Source organism: Teleopsis dalmanni, chromosome 2, assembly GCF_002237135.1.
Source record: "Teleopsis dalmanni isolate 2A chromosome 2, ASM223713v2, whole genome shotgun sequence".
NCBI classification, from domain to species: Eukaryota; Metazoa; Arthropoda; class Insecta; order Diptera; family Diopsidae; genus Teleopsis; species Teleopsis dalmanni.
This window is the reverse complement of record NC_051847.1, coordinates 59,398,768-59,412,492: the sequence shown is the minus strand read 5'-3', so window position 1 is coordinate 59,412,492 and position 13,725 is coordinate 59,398,768. Positions and strand designations below refer to the sequence as shown.

Genomic DNA, 13,725 nt, shown 5'->3' with positions numbered 1-13,725 from the left:
TGGGAGAACAAGAAAAGAAAAGAAAAGTAATAGTACCCTGAAGAAAATTCATCTGAAGAAAAAGGTAAAAAAGGTGGGTGATGAGAAGCAAAGAAAAAAGAAAAGTTAAATAGCACTTCTGAAGAATATTCATCTGTAAGAAAAAGGTAAAAAGGTGGTGAATTGGAGAAGCAAGAAAGAAAAGAAAAAGTAAGATGGACTCTAAAGAAAATTCTTCTGGAAGAAAAAGGTACAAAAAGGGCAGTGAGGAGAAGCAAGAAAAGAAAACAAAATAAATTAGCACCTCGAAGAAAATCATCTGAAGAAAATAGTGGAAAAAGAAAAGTATTTATGTACCACTTTCTGCTCTAGCTCAAAGTTTCTCAAATACAAGAAAACGCAGGTGTAGAAAGTAAAAATCCAAACGTTTGAGGTTGTAACAACCCGAACTGGAAGGAATATGTAAGCCCACTGTAATAACATGATTTACTTGAAGAGTTGAGAATATAGCATTCAGCAAATAAGCTCACTTAAATAAATATCAAAAATAGTTACTGGACTGTTATATGAAATGCGACGATTAAGAACTTATATATACGATATTCTGCGATATAAAAAACAAACAATATTAAAAATATGCTAATAAATAAAATAATTGTTATTGTTCAAATAATTTGCAAATATAGACAATCTAAAAACCTATTTCTATTTTTATTTTTCCTATTGGGCTACGGTAGCTTGAAGATGTTATCAGCGTCTGAAAATCTTGTTCTCATGGAATACTTTAACGCGTAATAGGTCAGGTTATCTTCTCTGTGAAAAAGATTAAGAATTACGTGTAGCAGAAGTGATAAGTAAAGCATTTAACTTTTAGCAAGTTTCTAAATAAATAAGAAAATTTATACGTGCGAATACATGACTGTTATATAAACAGTCAAAAGCGTATAAAAGACGTAAGTTGAAGAAGTCTTGAAAAGTTGAATCATATAGCTTAAAGCCATAAGTATTATATATTATGTTACATTAATAACGTATTCGAATAAATCTAAGATTTTGATCAGATGACTGCAAAGAAAGTGTATCTGAAAGTACTAGAAATATTTGTGTTTAGAATAGTATCTTAAGAAGTTTTAACAAGCAAAAGCAATTTTAAAATGAAATTAAATTTGTTTTATGCAGTTTATATTTTTTGATGTAGGTCTGTCAATTAATTATATACATCTTGACTTGCTGTATACTGGTAGTTTTATAGTTCATTATCATTTATAACGTGAAAATCAATGGAGTCAAGGTTTTTTTAATTTAAATGTAAGTCATCAGAATCCAGATTACCTATTCGTTTATCTTAAAGAAGACAGATAATGTTTTGGTTTCTTTTCAGTATTTTGACAATATTTTGCAATTAACTTGCATGTGATATTACAAAACACTCAAAAGTATAATCGTAAAAACAAATTGGGTGATATATCGCTTACAAATCTAGACTAATAAGACAGTACCCTGCTTTCAACTTAAGATAAAAATTATAAGACAAATTTAAATACTTATTACTCGCATTTTGAGTCAAAATTAAAAATCTATGCAGGTGTAAAAAATTGTGACAAATCTCCAGATACTTAATACATAGAATATGGGCATTCCCCATAAAAGAGATAAGAAGTTTTCATTTACAAATTAAATTATCATATTTACAATATTTATGCGACTTTTTATAATAAAATTTGTGGATAAACAAAGTATTAATACACTATCTATCTATTATCTATCATTGGATTCCAGGTCAATTTGCTATATAAAAAATTAAATAGCGGGTTATTGGATCCTGGTTCTTGTGGATCACGGCCTTTTTCGGCATCCTCAAATCTGTTAGGAAACTAGCTATCGACGATTTGATCCAATCTAAACCAAACAAAAACTATCCAAGTCACTATAGCTGTAGTTTTGAGAATAGAACCAAAGGATAGTCTTACTTGAAGTCAGGGAAAAAGTAACTTGTTTTACATAAATATCGGAATACGATTTGCAATAAAATGGATCTTCATGGTTTGAGAGCTGTGTATATTTTTTCAAATATTTTCTTAAAGATACATGGTGGCTTTTCATTTTTTTTACTTACTGAAAAAACTAATTTCTGAGTTTTATTTTATTTATATATCATTCATCATCCTATCTCCCTAATTTACTCCTTTGTTTTCTGGCTTAGTTGAATCTAGCTCACTAGGTATTAAGCCTATATGTTCACATCTGTCTTCCTTGATTACTGGAATGAAGTCTTCTCACTGCTGTGGAAATCCTCTCTATTTATTCCTAAGTGGTGGTTTTCATAGTCTCGGACTGTGATTTTCGATGCTTTCCACCTACTGCAAAACAAAACACAAAAAAAAATTAATAAATTTCTGTGGATAGATAACTCATTAAAAATTTTATGTTACTAAGATTTTCAATCTATTTTAATATACTTTTTTTACCAATTAGATATTTTAGTTCTAATGCTAAAGCGTTACTAAATATTAAATCCATATTGAACGTAAAAAAGTCATTATTAGATAATAATTTTGTTGATTTAACCAGATTGTAACTACATCTCAGGCCAAAATATTCTTACTCAACGCATTAGGTTGGTTCAGTCATAACATATGTTGGTTTTCATATCTTCTTCACTACATGAGCTATATAAGACCATATTGCTCTGAGTGTATAAACTGATCAATAGTCCATTAGTCCTTCGGGAACTAAAGCGGTGTTCACCAGAAAATAGAAGAGAAAGTAAACGAATTTTGAGATATCAATGGTTTTATGAATAAAACCTGTTTTATGAATAAAACCTGTTTTATGAATAAAACCTGTTTTATGAATAAAACCTGTTTTATGAATAAAACCTATTTTATGAATAAAACCTGTTTGCGGGGAAATTCGAGACCATAAACCGTATGTATATGCATATATTTACGTTCTCTTTTGTCCTATGTAATAATAAATAGATATTTTTCTTTTTGGAAATTTAATAATTTTACCCACTGTTCAGTTTTGTGGAGATTAAAAATAGCAAAATCTTAATAAATAAAACAAATAGAGGAAGGCCCGACGTCATTTTTGCGTACATTCACCGAGCGTTAAACAAAATTTTTGAGATTTCGAAACCAAATTACATTCGCTGCCGTCACAGTATTCGATTGTTTTCAATGAACCTATCCCAAATAGACTTACGTTGGGCTGTAAAGGCGATGGCGGAGGGGCAGTCGATGTAACAGTCTACACAATAAAAAACCATCGAGTTTTGTTTAAAAAACCGATGCAATCGTAAAAAGTAGAAGAAATGAAAGATTTGAAGTGCTAAAAAAAGTTTTCTATTGCACAAGCGAAAAATGTAAAGAAAATTTCAATATTCGAAACGAGAATAAATTTAGTCTGTAAAGTGCAACCGTTTGGGATGTTTTAGAGTAAAGAAGTTTCAAAAATTAAAAAAAAAATCAAATATTTAAATTTAATTTAAAAAATATTGTAATAATTAATAAATGGAAAAATCGATAAGACTGAATGTTTTATTTAAATTTTAAAAATATATAATTTTTTTTTTTGAATGCGTTATTGTGCAATTATATTTTATTTATTATGTAACAGTGTAGAGTTACATTAATTTCTCTATAAAATTTATGGAATTTTCTTGAATTTTAATAAAATCTATGTGAATTGTTTTATAATAATTACAGATTTGTTGGAAGTTGGAACAAAAACTGACATAATAGTTTTTTGAAAAATAAAAAATATATTGAGAATATAAAAATACTTAAATTTTTTTTAATATTTTATAATGCGGTATTTCGTAAAATAATATATAAAAATATTAAAAAAAAACCTGGTTTTATCAATATAAAAAAGCATTTTGTTGAAATTTAATAATTTTAATTTTTTAAAAAAAAATTTTTAATATATATGATAATTTTAATAATTTTTTATTTTGGAATAAAAATATATTATGAAATTGTTTTCAAATTATAACACAAACTAATTAAAAAATTTTAAAAATATTAGATTTCTTCAAAAGTATATATGAAATGTTTCTTACTAAAAGACGATAAATATACGTGTAGAGAAGTAAATAGATGTTACTGGCAATTCGTCCCGTAGAAGTGTAGTTCTTTTGTGCTTTAATAAGAAAAATTTTTCTATTAAAACGAAGAAATTTCGACACTTTAGTTAACTATAGTAATTTTGAGTACAGATTTTTCCTTTTAGAACTGGACAACCATTACGTTCATGCTACGAATACTGGTATTGGATAGATATATAACAAGTTAATAATGATTAAATATCTTCTGACAAGTGGCTGTGACAATGCGTACCCCTTTCTTTTCTGACCCAGCACTTGTTCAAAAGTAGTTGTTGAAGGCAGTTTTTATTCAATTCACTTGTCCGCATTCATTTTCAAGCAATCATTTAGTTTAATTAATGTGCAATCAAATAAGAAATATATGTTACATATATATACATAAGTATTTCTAAGACTCGAAACCGATAAATTTATAATTTGTCGATTTTAAAATAATAAAAAATTTTATGTATTATTATGTTGAAGCTATTTCAGCCAGTGCATTTGAGCACTTTTACTCTTTCTTAACTTGACGTATTTTTAAAACCCCTTTTTACGTCTTCACTAGATTATTCTTTATCACTTCATCAGACTAAACAATAATTGACCTCAGATCTGCATAACTCAGATCTGTATTTTTTGATCGGATCAATCTTGAGATCCCTGAGGATGTCATTCGTCCTAATGTACCATGGTACTTTGAAAAGTCTTCTCGGAGCCTGGCTTTGTGCAATTTCTATATAGTAGATAGTAGTGTTTGAAGTTTTGCTAAACGCTACACAGCCATGTATAAGTGACGGACGAATTATTTGGTTATATATCAGTTTCCTGTTCTTATGTTAGCATTGAGATTTTCATTTCTGAATAGTGGTTGGAGGTGATGAAAAATTTTGGCACAGATAATTCTTTTTAGTTAAACATGTTTCAGTCATATGAATCGTTTGTTCAACGGGATGCCGAGCTATTTAACGCTATACTCCCAGTTTATTACCATATCTCCCACTCTCACTCTCAACGGATTCTGTCTCCACTTACGCGTAATAAACAGAGCCTTAGTTTTTTTATTATTGATTTTTATTTTCCATTTCTGAAAATACTCCAGAATGAGGTTTATATGCTCTTAAAGTGTGTTGGCTATATTGAGAGTATATTTATTTGAGTACAGCATACACGTATCGTCAGCATATAACATCAGAGTCGAGAGACTTAACATTGGAATATCAGATGTATATGTGTTGTAGAGAGTGGGGGAAAGTGGCGATCCCTGAGGAACTTCTGCTTCTATAGATCGGACTGACGAGAGAATCCATTTCAAATAAAAAGGGAGTTAATTTCAAATTCGAAATTGATTTTAATAATATAGTAGTTTCGTATATTGCCTAATATCGATTGTTAATGGTTTAAATAAAAAAATTGACTAGGTAAATGAATGATTTCGATGATCAAATTGTCAGCAAATTATTTTTGAACCAGCAGTGCTAACTAAGTATCAAACAAAGTTATTTCAGATAATATTAAATGTCTACTATAAGTGGTTATTCATCGTCTATAGTTCTTGAAGTACAAGTACTGAATACAGAATCCTATCATACTTGCCTGTTAACTAAGAGCAATGATCACAAACTTAGATTAATTCTAAAGTTGTGTTGATTTGTTGTTATATCTTTAAACACAGTTATGCTGCTAGTGCTATAGTTAAAAGAAAGGCATAAACCACAAGTATATACATAAATGTACTTAAATATTAATTGATGTATTTCTTACATTTATTTTTATGTGTAAGTAATAAAAGATCTTTCTATAGTAATACACTATATACAAATTCAGTAATATGTAGTTATTAATTCAGCAATCATACCCGTTTCATGTCCCATAAAAATTTGATTAAAACTTCGGATTTTCAATATTTAATATATTATATATACAATATTATATAAAATGTCACAAAAATCTAAAATTAAATAAAAATAATTATAATATAATATTATATATACGAAGAGAACATGTGTACTCTTGCAAAACTTTAAAGACAAATATTTTTTTGTGTTATTTATGCGACCATCTATTTTTGTATTATGTGTATTGCAAACATTTACTTGACTTTTTAATATTCACATATATATATACACATATTTTTTTTTTAAATTATATGCAAAAAATAAAAACATTTGAAATAATATCTATTATCCCACTGTGTTGTTTTTAAAATATTTTATTTTTATTAAATAAAATCTATTTAAAATTAATATAGTGCTCTTTACAGTATAAATTTTTATTTATAATTTTTGAGTAAAAAACTGAGTGAATTATTATAGTTTTTGTTACTCAAAAACAAAAGAGCGGATAAAAACAAACAAAGAAAGTGTTTTAATTGCTTATTTCGAATTAAAATTAAAAAAATAAAATAAACATTTAAATATGCCGGAAGCTAATTTTGGTTTGTTGTATTCGTACACGCCGGAACCGCCAAAAAAACCACCGGTTATTAAAGTATCGTGCGGTATCGGTGATACCGATGGTTTTCCCGCCTTCGATACTGATTCTGATGCATACGCAAGTAAAGATGATTCAAAGTGGGGTTTCCTTATAACTGGCGGAGCAGAGTTTCATATGCCGTTAACAGTTTTTCAGGTGAGAATTATACTATATTATATTATATATTATTCTATATACATTCTATATATATTCTATATATATTATTCTGTTTAGATTTTTTTTGTGACTCATTATCTAAAAAATGCTAACAGACTTTAGTGATGAATTAATCTATTTTATATAAAAAATAATTGTAAATGGTGTTCTGTTATAAATTATTTGAAAGAATAGATAATTTTGGCCAACTGTTTTATTTTGAGTTCAGAACTTTCGAGAATAAATCATTTATAATAATGACTCTATTCAATATATAAGAGGAAAATTGCAATTTATAATAGTTTAGGAAAATATCATTTTTTCTTTTTTCAAGTATACACTCGTTATTTTGGGTCTAACATGTATACTAATTTAACAATTAAGAAAATGTGGAATCTCCAGTCAAGACTAAAATTATCACTAAGTAATTATTGTTTGATTTTTTGAGGTCAGTTTTAATATTAGAATGGCTCTATCGCGAATTAAAAGTAGACTGCCGTTTTGTTTGTTTAGGGCTTTTATTATCAGATGATCGCATTTCTGTTTTTTTTTTAAAGTTAAATACATATCACTATCTGTTAACATAGAGCAATGCATAACACTTATAAGTGAACATTATTGAACACCAGAACCTTTAGTGGCTCAAATCGATTTATTAAGCAAAACTTTTATATATGATCTTAAACCACATATGAGGTCCATCTACATGAACGTTTGAATCTATGAGTTGGCTAACTAGTTCACTGGTGTGGTTTCTCAAATCGTTTTTGCATTTTTTTTCTTGTGGAAGTAATCTGCGTTAATTTTATTTTCCAGTTTCTGAGTCACCATGAAAGGTAACGGGGGATGGATTTCAGTTATAATTTTGGTGTCAATAGCAATATGAATTTGATTGATTTACTATTTTAGGAAGTCTTGATGCAAGAGTTACTTGCATCACTTTAATTAATTTATATTTTTTAAATATTTTATGCAGATATCAGTTTTTTGTAGTTTTCCTGTGTCATTTCAAAGAGAAGATTTTAAAGAGTTGTAGGTGTGGTACTGAAAGAATAACTGAGAGCTTGACTTTCCTACCAATCTCTTAGTATAGATAGGATAATTGTTGGTTAGAGTTACTTGTTGCTGTATATGCTAGCTTATTAAATGATAATATAAGATAGATATTAGTGTTGGGTTTAGTTCTATTTACTTTAATCTACTTTAATAATCGAAATTGTTAAATCTTTTTATGCTAAATCTTCTTACAAGTAAACCTGTTTCGGCATTTAATTCGTAATTTTTTTTAAAAAAGACCAGCATAATACATATTGATATGTAATTATCAAGAGAATAAATGACTGCGCCACTGTATGTGAGTTAACGTACTGAAATAGTGACTGTAATAGTATTGTAATAATCTGTAATGGTCGTTGGTTTCTGGTATTCAATCGACTGTATGGTGTTAGGTTTATTTAATTTATCAGATATGACATTGGATAGAATGACTTTCGATTTAACTTCGATTACAGTTTGATTAGATGTAAGTACTCAGATCAGTGTCTTTTTAATAGTATATCAGTGATCATTTCGACGACTATCACCAACTTAAAATACATTTGCAAAATATAATATCTATCATGTGTCAGTTCAAATATTGTTCTACCTCAAATCACATTTTTCAGCTCAGAGCTCTAGTATTTTTGTAAACTAATCGTAAACACAAGAGAATTTATTTCGACATTCATCACGTTTTGGTATAGAATGCGTTATAGTTTTGTTATATTTTTGTTTTTTTTCTATTTTTTTTAATTAAAAGGATTAATGATATTCTAATGCTTAAATGAGACCCAATTTTTTTGCATATAAAAAAAAAATTAAATTATATATAAAGAATTTATTCTGAATATGAATATTTTACATTTTGTAATTTTTATTAAAAATATTAAGTAAAAATTAATAAGTAAAATTTTGGCTGCACTTGATGGTTCATAAATTAGAAAAAAGTAGAACATCAATTAACATTTTCATATCCGACTCGTGCCACATGCGTCAATTACTTTTTCTGTTGCAAGTCAGCACAGAGGCTGCCAAAATTTTACAAATTGCTCGAAGTCTTTTTGACAGTACCCAACTGACGTTGTTGTACGAACGACGAAAACGTCCATACGCTTTAAGACAGATTGGAATATTTATTTAAATATTAAAATACATAACAAAATTTAAGTAATTAAAAAAATTTTGTTGATAAAAACAGTGCCAAAAACTATAAACAAAAAATAATTAAAAACAATAACAATGTAGCTTAGGAACTTATTGTTTTGGTTATTACAAAAATAACTTATTTTCATGACAATTTGCACTCTACGAACAGTTGTACAGAGATCTGAAATACTCAAGTAGTTCTAATATCAGATATTTAATTCTGAGATATAATTATCTGATATTCTGAGATATAACGATAACTAGTAGACTACTAGTAAGTGACATTCAAGATATCTTTGAAGTTGACAATAAGCAAAAAAGTTTGTTGTTTTTAATATAAAATGTGTAGATAACAGGTGTAGATAATAGGTTCAAATTTCAACAGGGATGTTACGCTTTCTCAGATGCTCTTATTTACTCGAACATTTGCTGGTGGAATGCGCTTGTGTATACACAGTGTTACTCAAAGTTACTACGAGTAGCTCGTGGAACAGTCCTAATGTCACAACTGTACAGTAGTAGTTAAAAAGAAGAAATGGGATACAATTATTAATATTATTAATTGAATAGGTACTTAGTAATAATATTCGTTTTATTGAAAATGGCTTTTAGCTCAAATGAAATAAATTATATATCTCCAAAGTTGAATAGATTTAAAAATAATCAACAAGGGATAATATGTGGTAAACAAAGTAAACTTACTATTTTATTCTTATCTTTTAAGTTAAAAATAAATAAAACTCTACTGGAAATAAAAAATTCTTTTGTATGCAAACTTACTTACTTACTTGCATTTATATTTGCTAATACAAGCACACAACATCACAGTAATCACAAACGAACAACTGGGATGTTAGTGGAATAAATAGACAAAAGCTAAAAGAAAAACGCAGAGAAAAAACTAAAATAAATAATTTAAAAAATAAATAATTAATTAAAATAATTTAAATAAAAAGAAGTGACTTCTGTCTACCTATATTATCCATTTATTTTATTGAAATCTATTATGTTGAGAAATATGAATAATATAAATAATAAGATCGTTAAAGTGAGCTGTTGAAGTAATATTTGCGGATTTTACAGATTATTTGTTTTGCATCTCGTTAATTCTAAGGTTAATTCAATTATCTCATATATGTGATAAAGGTAGCCATTATCTGTTTGTGTTTGTGTCTATTATATAATAATAGTCAATAATTTTTCTATTATTTTTTTTATTATAAAAAATGTATATTTTTTATTACTTTATACACAAAATGTATACAAAAATAAGTAGTTCTGACAGCAAGGTTTTAAGTTTATTCCACAATGAAATTTGGTATACCATACTTTTCGGGTAAACTAATATCTAACCAATAAATTCAATTTAAAATTAAAATTAAATTAAATAAATGAAATTAATTAAAGTTGCTTAAGTAAATTAAGTAAATTATAACAAGTAATTTAAATTTAAATTCATCGGAATCTGAAGTAGATAGATAGATGGTAATATTTTCTTAAAAATTTTATTTGCTTTGAAGAAAGCAATTTTAAGTCCGATGAACACTGAAGTGGCACAATCTATATGAAAGGCATAAATAACAAGAGTTCATGAGGGCAGTTTAAAATAATATTTCGAACTGCCATAGAAATCGATTGTTAAAATAACAGAAAAATTAATTGTATTCACTTAAATTCAATTATTTACTGCTATTAATTTCATCAGGGTAATGAAAGTATAGTATTCAGTTAAAATATGGGCTGTCATATATATTTTCGTGTGCTTCATATTGGGTCTGTGCGGTCTATCCTGACGGTATTGACTTATGCTATAAAATATCTGTTCCGATATCTGTTCGTAGATCAAAGATCATTAGAAATCTGGTTATAAGCTACCAGAATGTCTGAAACTTGATTTGACTTTGTCGCTAAAACGGTTAACCCGCTGTTTAAAGAAATTTGGAATTCTGAAAACTTGCTGCAATAATTGGAAAATAATTAAATAAATAAAATAATTGGATCAGTACAAAGCTACAAAAGCAAGAAAACCTTGCTGAAAATGATAACTTTGAAAAAAAACTTTGTATCAGTCAAATTTCCAAATTAATTATTTTAAATCATAATGCAGAGTCATTGACTGTTTGCTGTTTATAATACTAACACGTTTGATAAAATAATTGACTACAACATCTTCTATATGCGACACTTACAGATATACATCATTGCACAACTTTATGGTATCTCCTCGTGTGCTGAAATCAAAATAATTGCTATCTCCAACTTCAGCAAGTAGGTAGGGCACTCGTACGAGCATATTGCGTTAATTAGAAATATATAGTAAAAATTGAATTTTTTTTTTGCTCTACACTTTTTTTATGTTTGCAATAAGCCATTTTTTTATATACGTTATCAGAAATGAGAAGAAATCACTTACTTACTATATGAATATAGTAAGTAATTCTTCAAATATGGATGTTTATTCAAAATCGACACTTTCAAGTCTGATAACTGAAGAATATGCCTAACATATAGCATTAAGGTTGTCAAGTTATCAAATCAATATTACCATTGGAGTAAAGAAATACGGATGGATATAATAGACTAACATCTTAAAAATATGTAATGCCGTACCGCATATGGTCCTAACACGAAATCCGGATGGCATTAGATGGTTAGATGGAGATTGACAAATAGCTCAATGAACTGAGACACGACCTGTGTATAGAAATTACTGGATATACCATAGTTTGTAGAAACCATAAACTACCCAAAACTGGTATGCTTTTAAGAGTACACGGACTTTTAATGTAGTTACAATAGGGTAATCTCTTCTTGGTAGAACAAAGGGTTAATATGTATGTTTGAAGGTTTAATATGCATGCTAAGCTTCTCAAAACAGCTGTTTCGGATACTTTCGTGTACTTGCGTAGGTGTTGAAAAGGTGTTTATTTAATATAGTTTCTTATAAAATATGCGATTATGAGATATTAACAAGAAACCTGAAGTGATTGTCTTTTATGTGTGATTAAAAAATGAAACAAAAAGTATGTGCCTATATTTTGTTTTAAATAGTTGATAGGTTTTTGTAACTCAGATTACTAAAATGTTAAAGTTTTTCTAGGATTGGTTGCCAGCATCGATTTGTAATTAACCTAGTTGTAAACATATTAAACTTTCACAATGTATAAGAAAAATTATTTTATGTCTATAATCCACAGTTGCTTTATCTCGTCAATAATAATGGCCAACTGCCGACTGTAGTATAATTTGGCTTTCCTAAGTGGGTTAAAATATTTAATTTAGCGCAGCAAAAGTAAAAACTTTATAATATTTGCCTAAGATTATTGTTAATTTTTTGTCAGTGTTCATTCGGTGTTGTAGCATTATCTGCAGTAGTTGTTGGCTGTCGCGAAGGCATATTTCCATTTAACAAAACTAAGTAAGACAAAGTAATTACTTCAAAAATATTAGGAATAAATAAAATTTGATATAGATATAAATTCTCAAAATTAAGTGCAATTAATTTGGTTTTATCTTTTATTAACTTAAATCATTTTTTTAGGTTACCCCAGACGGTTTAGCTGACAAGAGCGGCATACGTTTGGGTGACATTATTCTTGAAATAAACGAAGAAGACGCCACACAATTAACGCTTGCCCAGGCACACGAAAAAATTGACGCCGCAGGCAAAAAAATACATTTTCTAGTGAAAAGGTAAAATAATATTAAAATTATTAAAGATATTTTCCATTCTTATTTCTTAAAAAAACTTAATTACTTACTTTTTACATTTGCAAATATTATCAAAAAAAAAAACAGCATGGATGATGACGATAACTTGAATGGCAATGAACCTGGCGAAGAAAAATCTATTGTTTTGCGTGTACCGAAACCGCCACCGCCACCAAAAGGTTGGTCTTAAATATTTTTTCATAAATGTCAACTTATTTTTTTCCATGTAAATGAGTTCTACTTTTTGTTCCACTCATAACCATTGTCTTGCTTGCTAATTATTGTTATTTATTGCTAATTTTTGTTTAAAGAAATCGCATTAAAAAGTTATTAACATGTTTTTTTAATTTATTTCATATTTTTTAGAATTCACCCCAACTCCCTTGCTTGGTTCTAGTTGTTGGCATCCAGTTATGTGGAAAGATCCACCTAAACCACCACAACCCAAAAAAAAGAAAACTAAAACCATAACCGATGAGGAAGGCAATGAAGTTGTAATCGAATTGAGTGAAGATGAATCTTCTGATGAGGAAGAGGAGGTGCATATACTTAAAATATTAGACAATACAAGTATCACAAAGCGGAAGCCACATACATAAATAGGAATTATAAAATAATTCTTATTTTACTACAGTTTCTGCATTAAAATTCGCAAAAATCTTTTGTGTACTTGAATATAAGAGCCTTAGATATACTAAGACTTCCTCTTCTATGTGCTGCTGTTTTGTGGTACTTGCACAATGCCAACAACAAAACCATTTAACATTTTTGACTTGCAAATAACAAATTTCTTTTATGTTTTCTAATTTTTATCCTTTTACGAAATTTGTGAAAAATAATTAAATGCTAAGCAGAAAGAGTTGCCACACTATCGTATTATACGCAACATAAGACGTTTCTTTACGGAAGTGGGTGAAAATCAAGAACTTAAGAATCGCGTTATTGAAGACATGCTACTGGCTCTTCCAAGTGCTTCTAAGATGCAAAAAAATTAAAAGCAGCAAAGTTTTGCGTTATAAAATAAACTCTAATTATTAACAAATTAAATGTAAAAAAAATACTAAATACAAAAAAAAAAATTATGTATACGTGATTTGTAAATATGTGTAATGTACTGAAAATTAAATAAA

General features: G+C 28.0%; 1 protein-coding gene across 2 annotated transcripts; it reads left to right on the top strand.

Moving 5' to 3' along the window:
- The first annotated feature begins 6,472 nt into the window (after positions 1-6,472).
- LOC119684623 (PDZ and LIM domain protein 7-like) lies at positions 6,473-13,643 on the top strand. Of its 2 annotated transcripts, none has more exons than XM_038098702.1 (5): positions 6,473-6,700; positions 12,426-12,577; positions 12,683-12,774; positions 12,962-13,134; positions 13,450-13,643. In XM_038098702.1, exons 1-5 carry the CDS (start codon positions 6,488-6,490, stop codon positions 13,588-13,590), a joined length of 771 nt encoding a protein of 256 aa, XP_037954630.1. In that variant the 5' UTR covers positions 6,473-6,487; the 3' UTR covers positions 13,591-13,643. The 2 variants fall into 2 exon arrangements, with proteins under 2 accessions (XP_037954630.1, XP_037954631.1); XM_038098703.1 differs by lacking the exon at positions 6,473-6,700 and adding an exon at positions 12,203-12,302 and having other exon boundaries at positions 13,450-13,636.
- Positions 13,644-13,725: the final 82 nt, after the last annotated feature.

Excerpts from the sequence above, each read along its gene's own strand:
- LOC119684623 (XM_038098702.1), top strand. The coding sequence starts at position 6,488 with ATGCCGGAAGCTAATTTTGGTTTGTTGTATTCGTACACGCCGGAACCG. Across the intron at positions 12,578-12,682 it reads ATACATTTTCTAGTGAAAAG|CATGGATGATGACGATAACT; the intron begins GTAAAATAATAT and ends AAAAAAAAACAG. Across the intron at positions 13,135-13,449 it reads CTTCTGATGAGGAAGAGGAG|AAAGAGTTGCCACACTATCG; the intron begins GTGCATATACTT and ends AATGCTAAGCAG.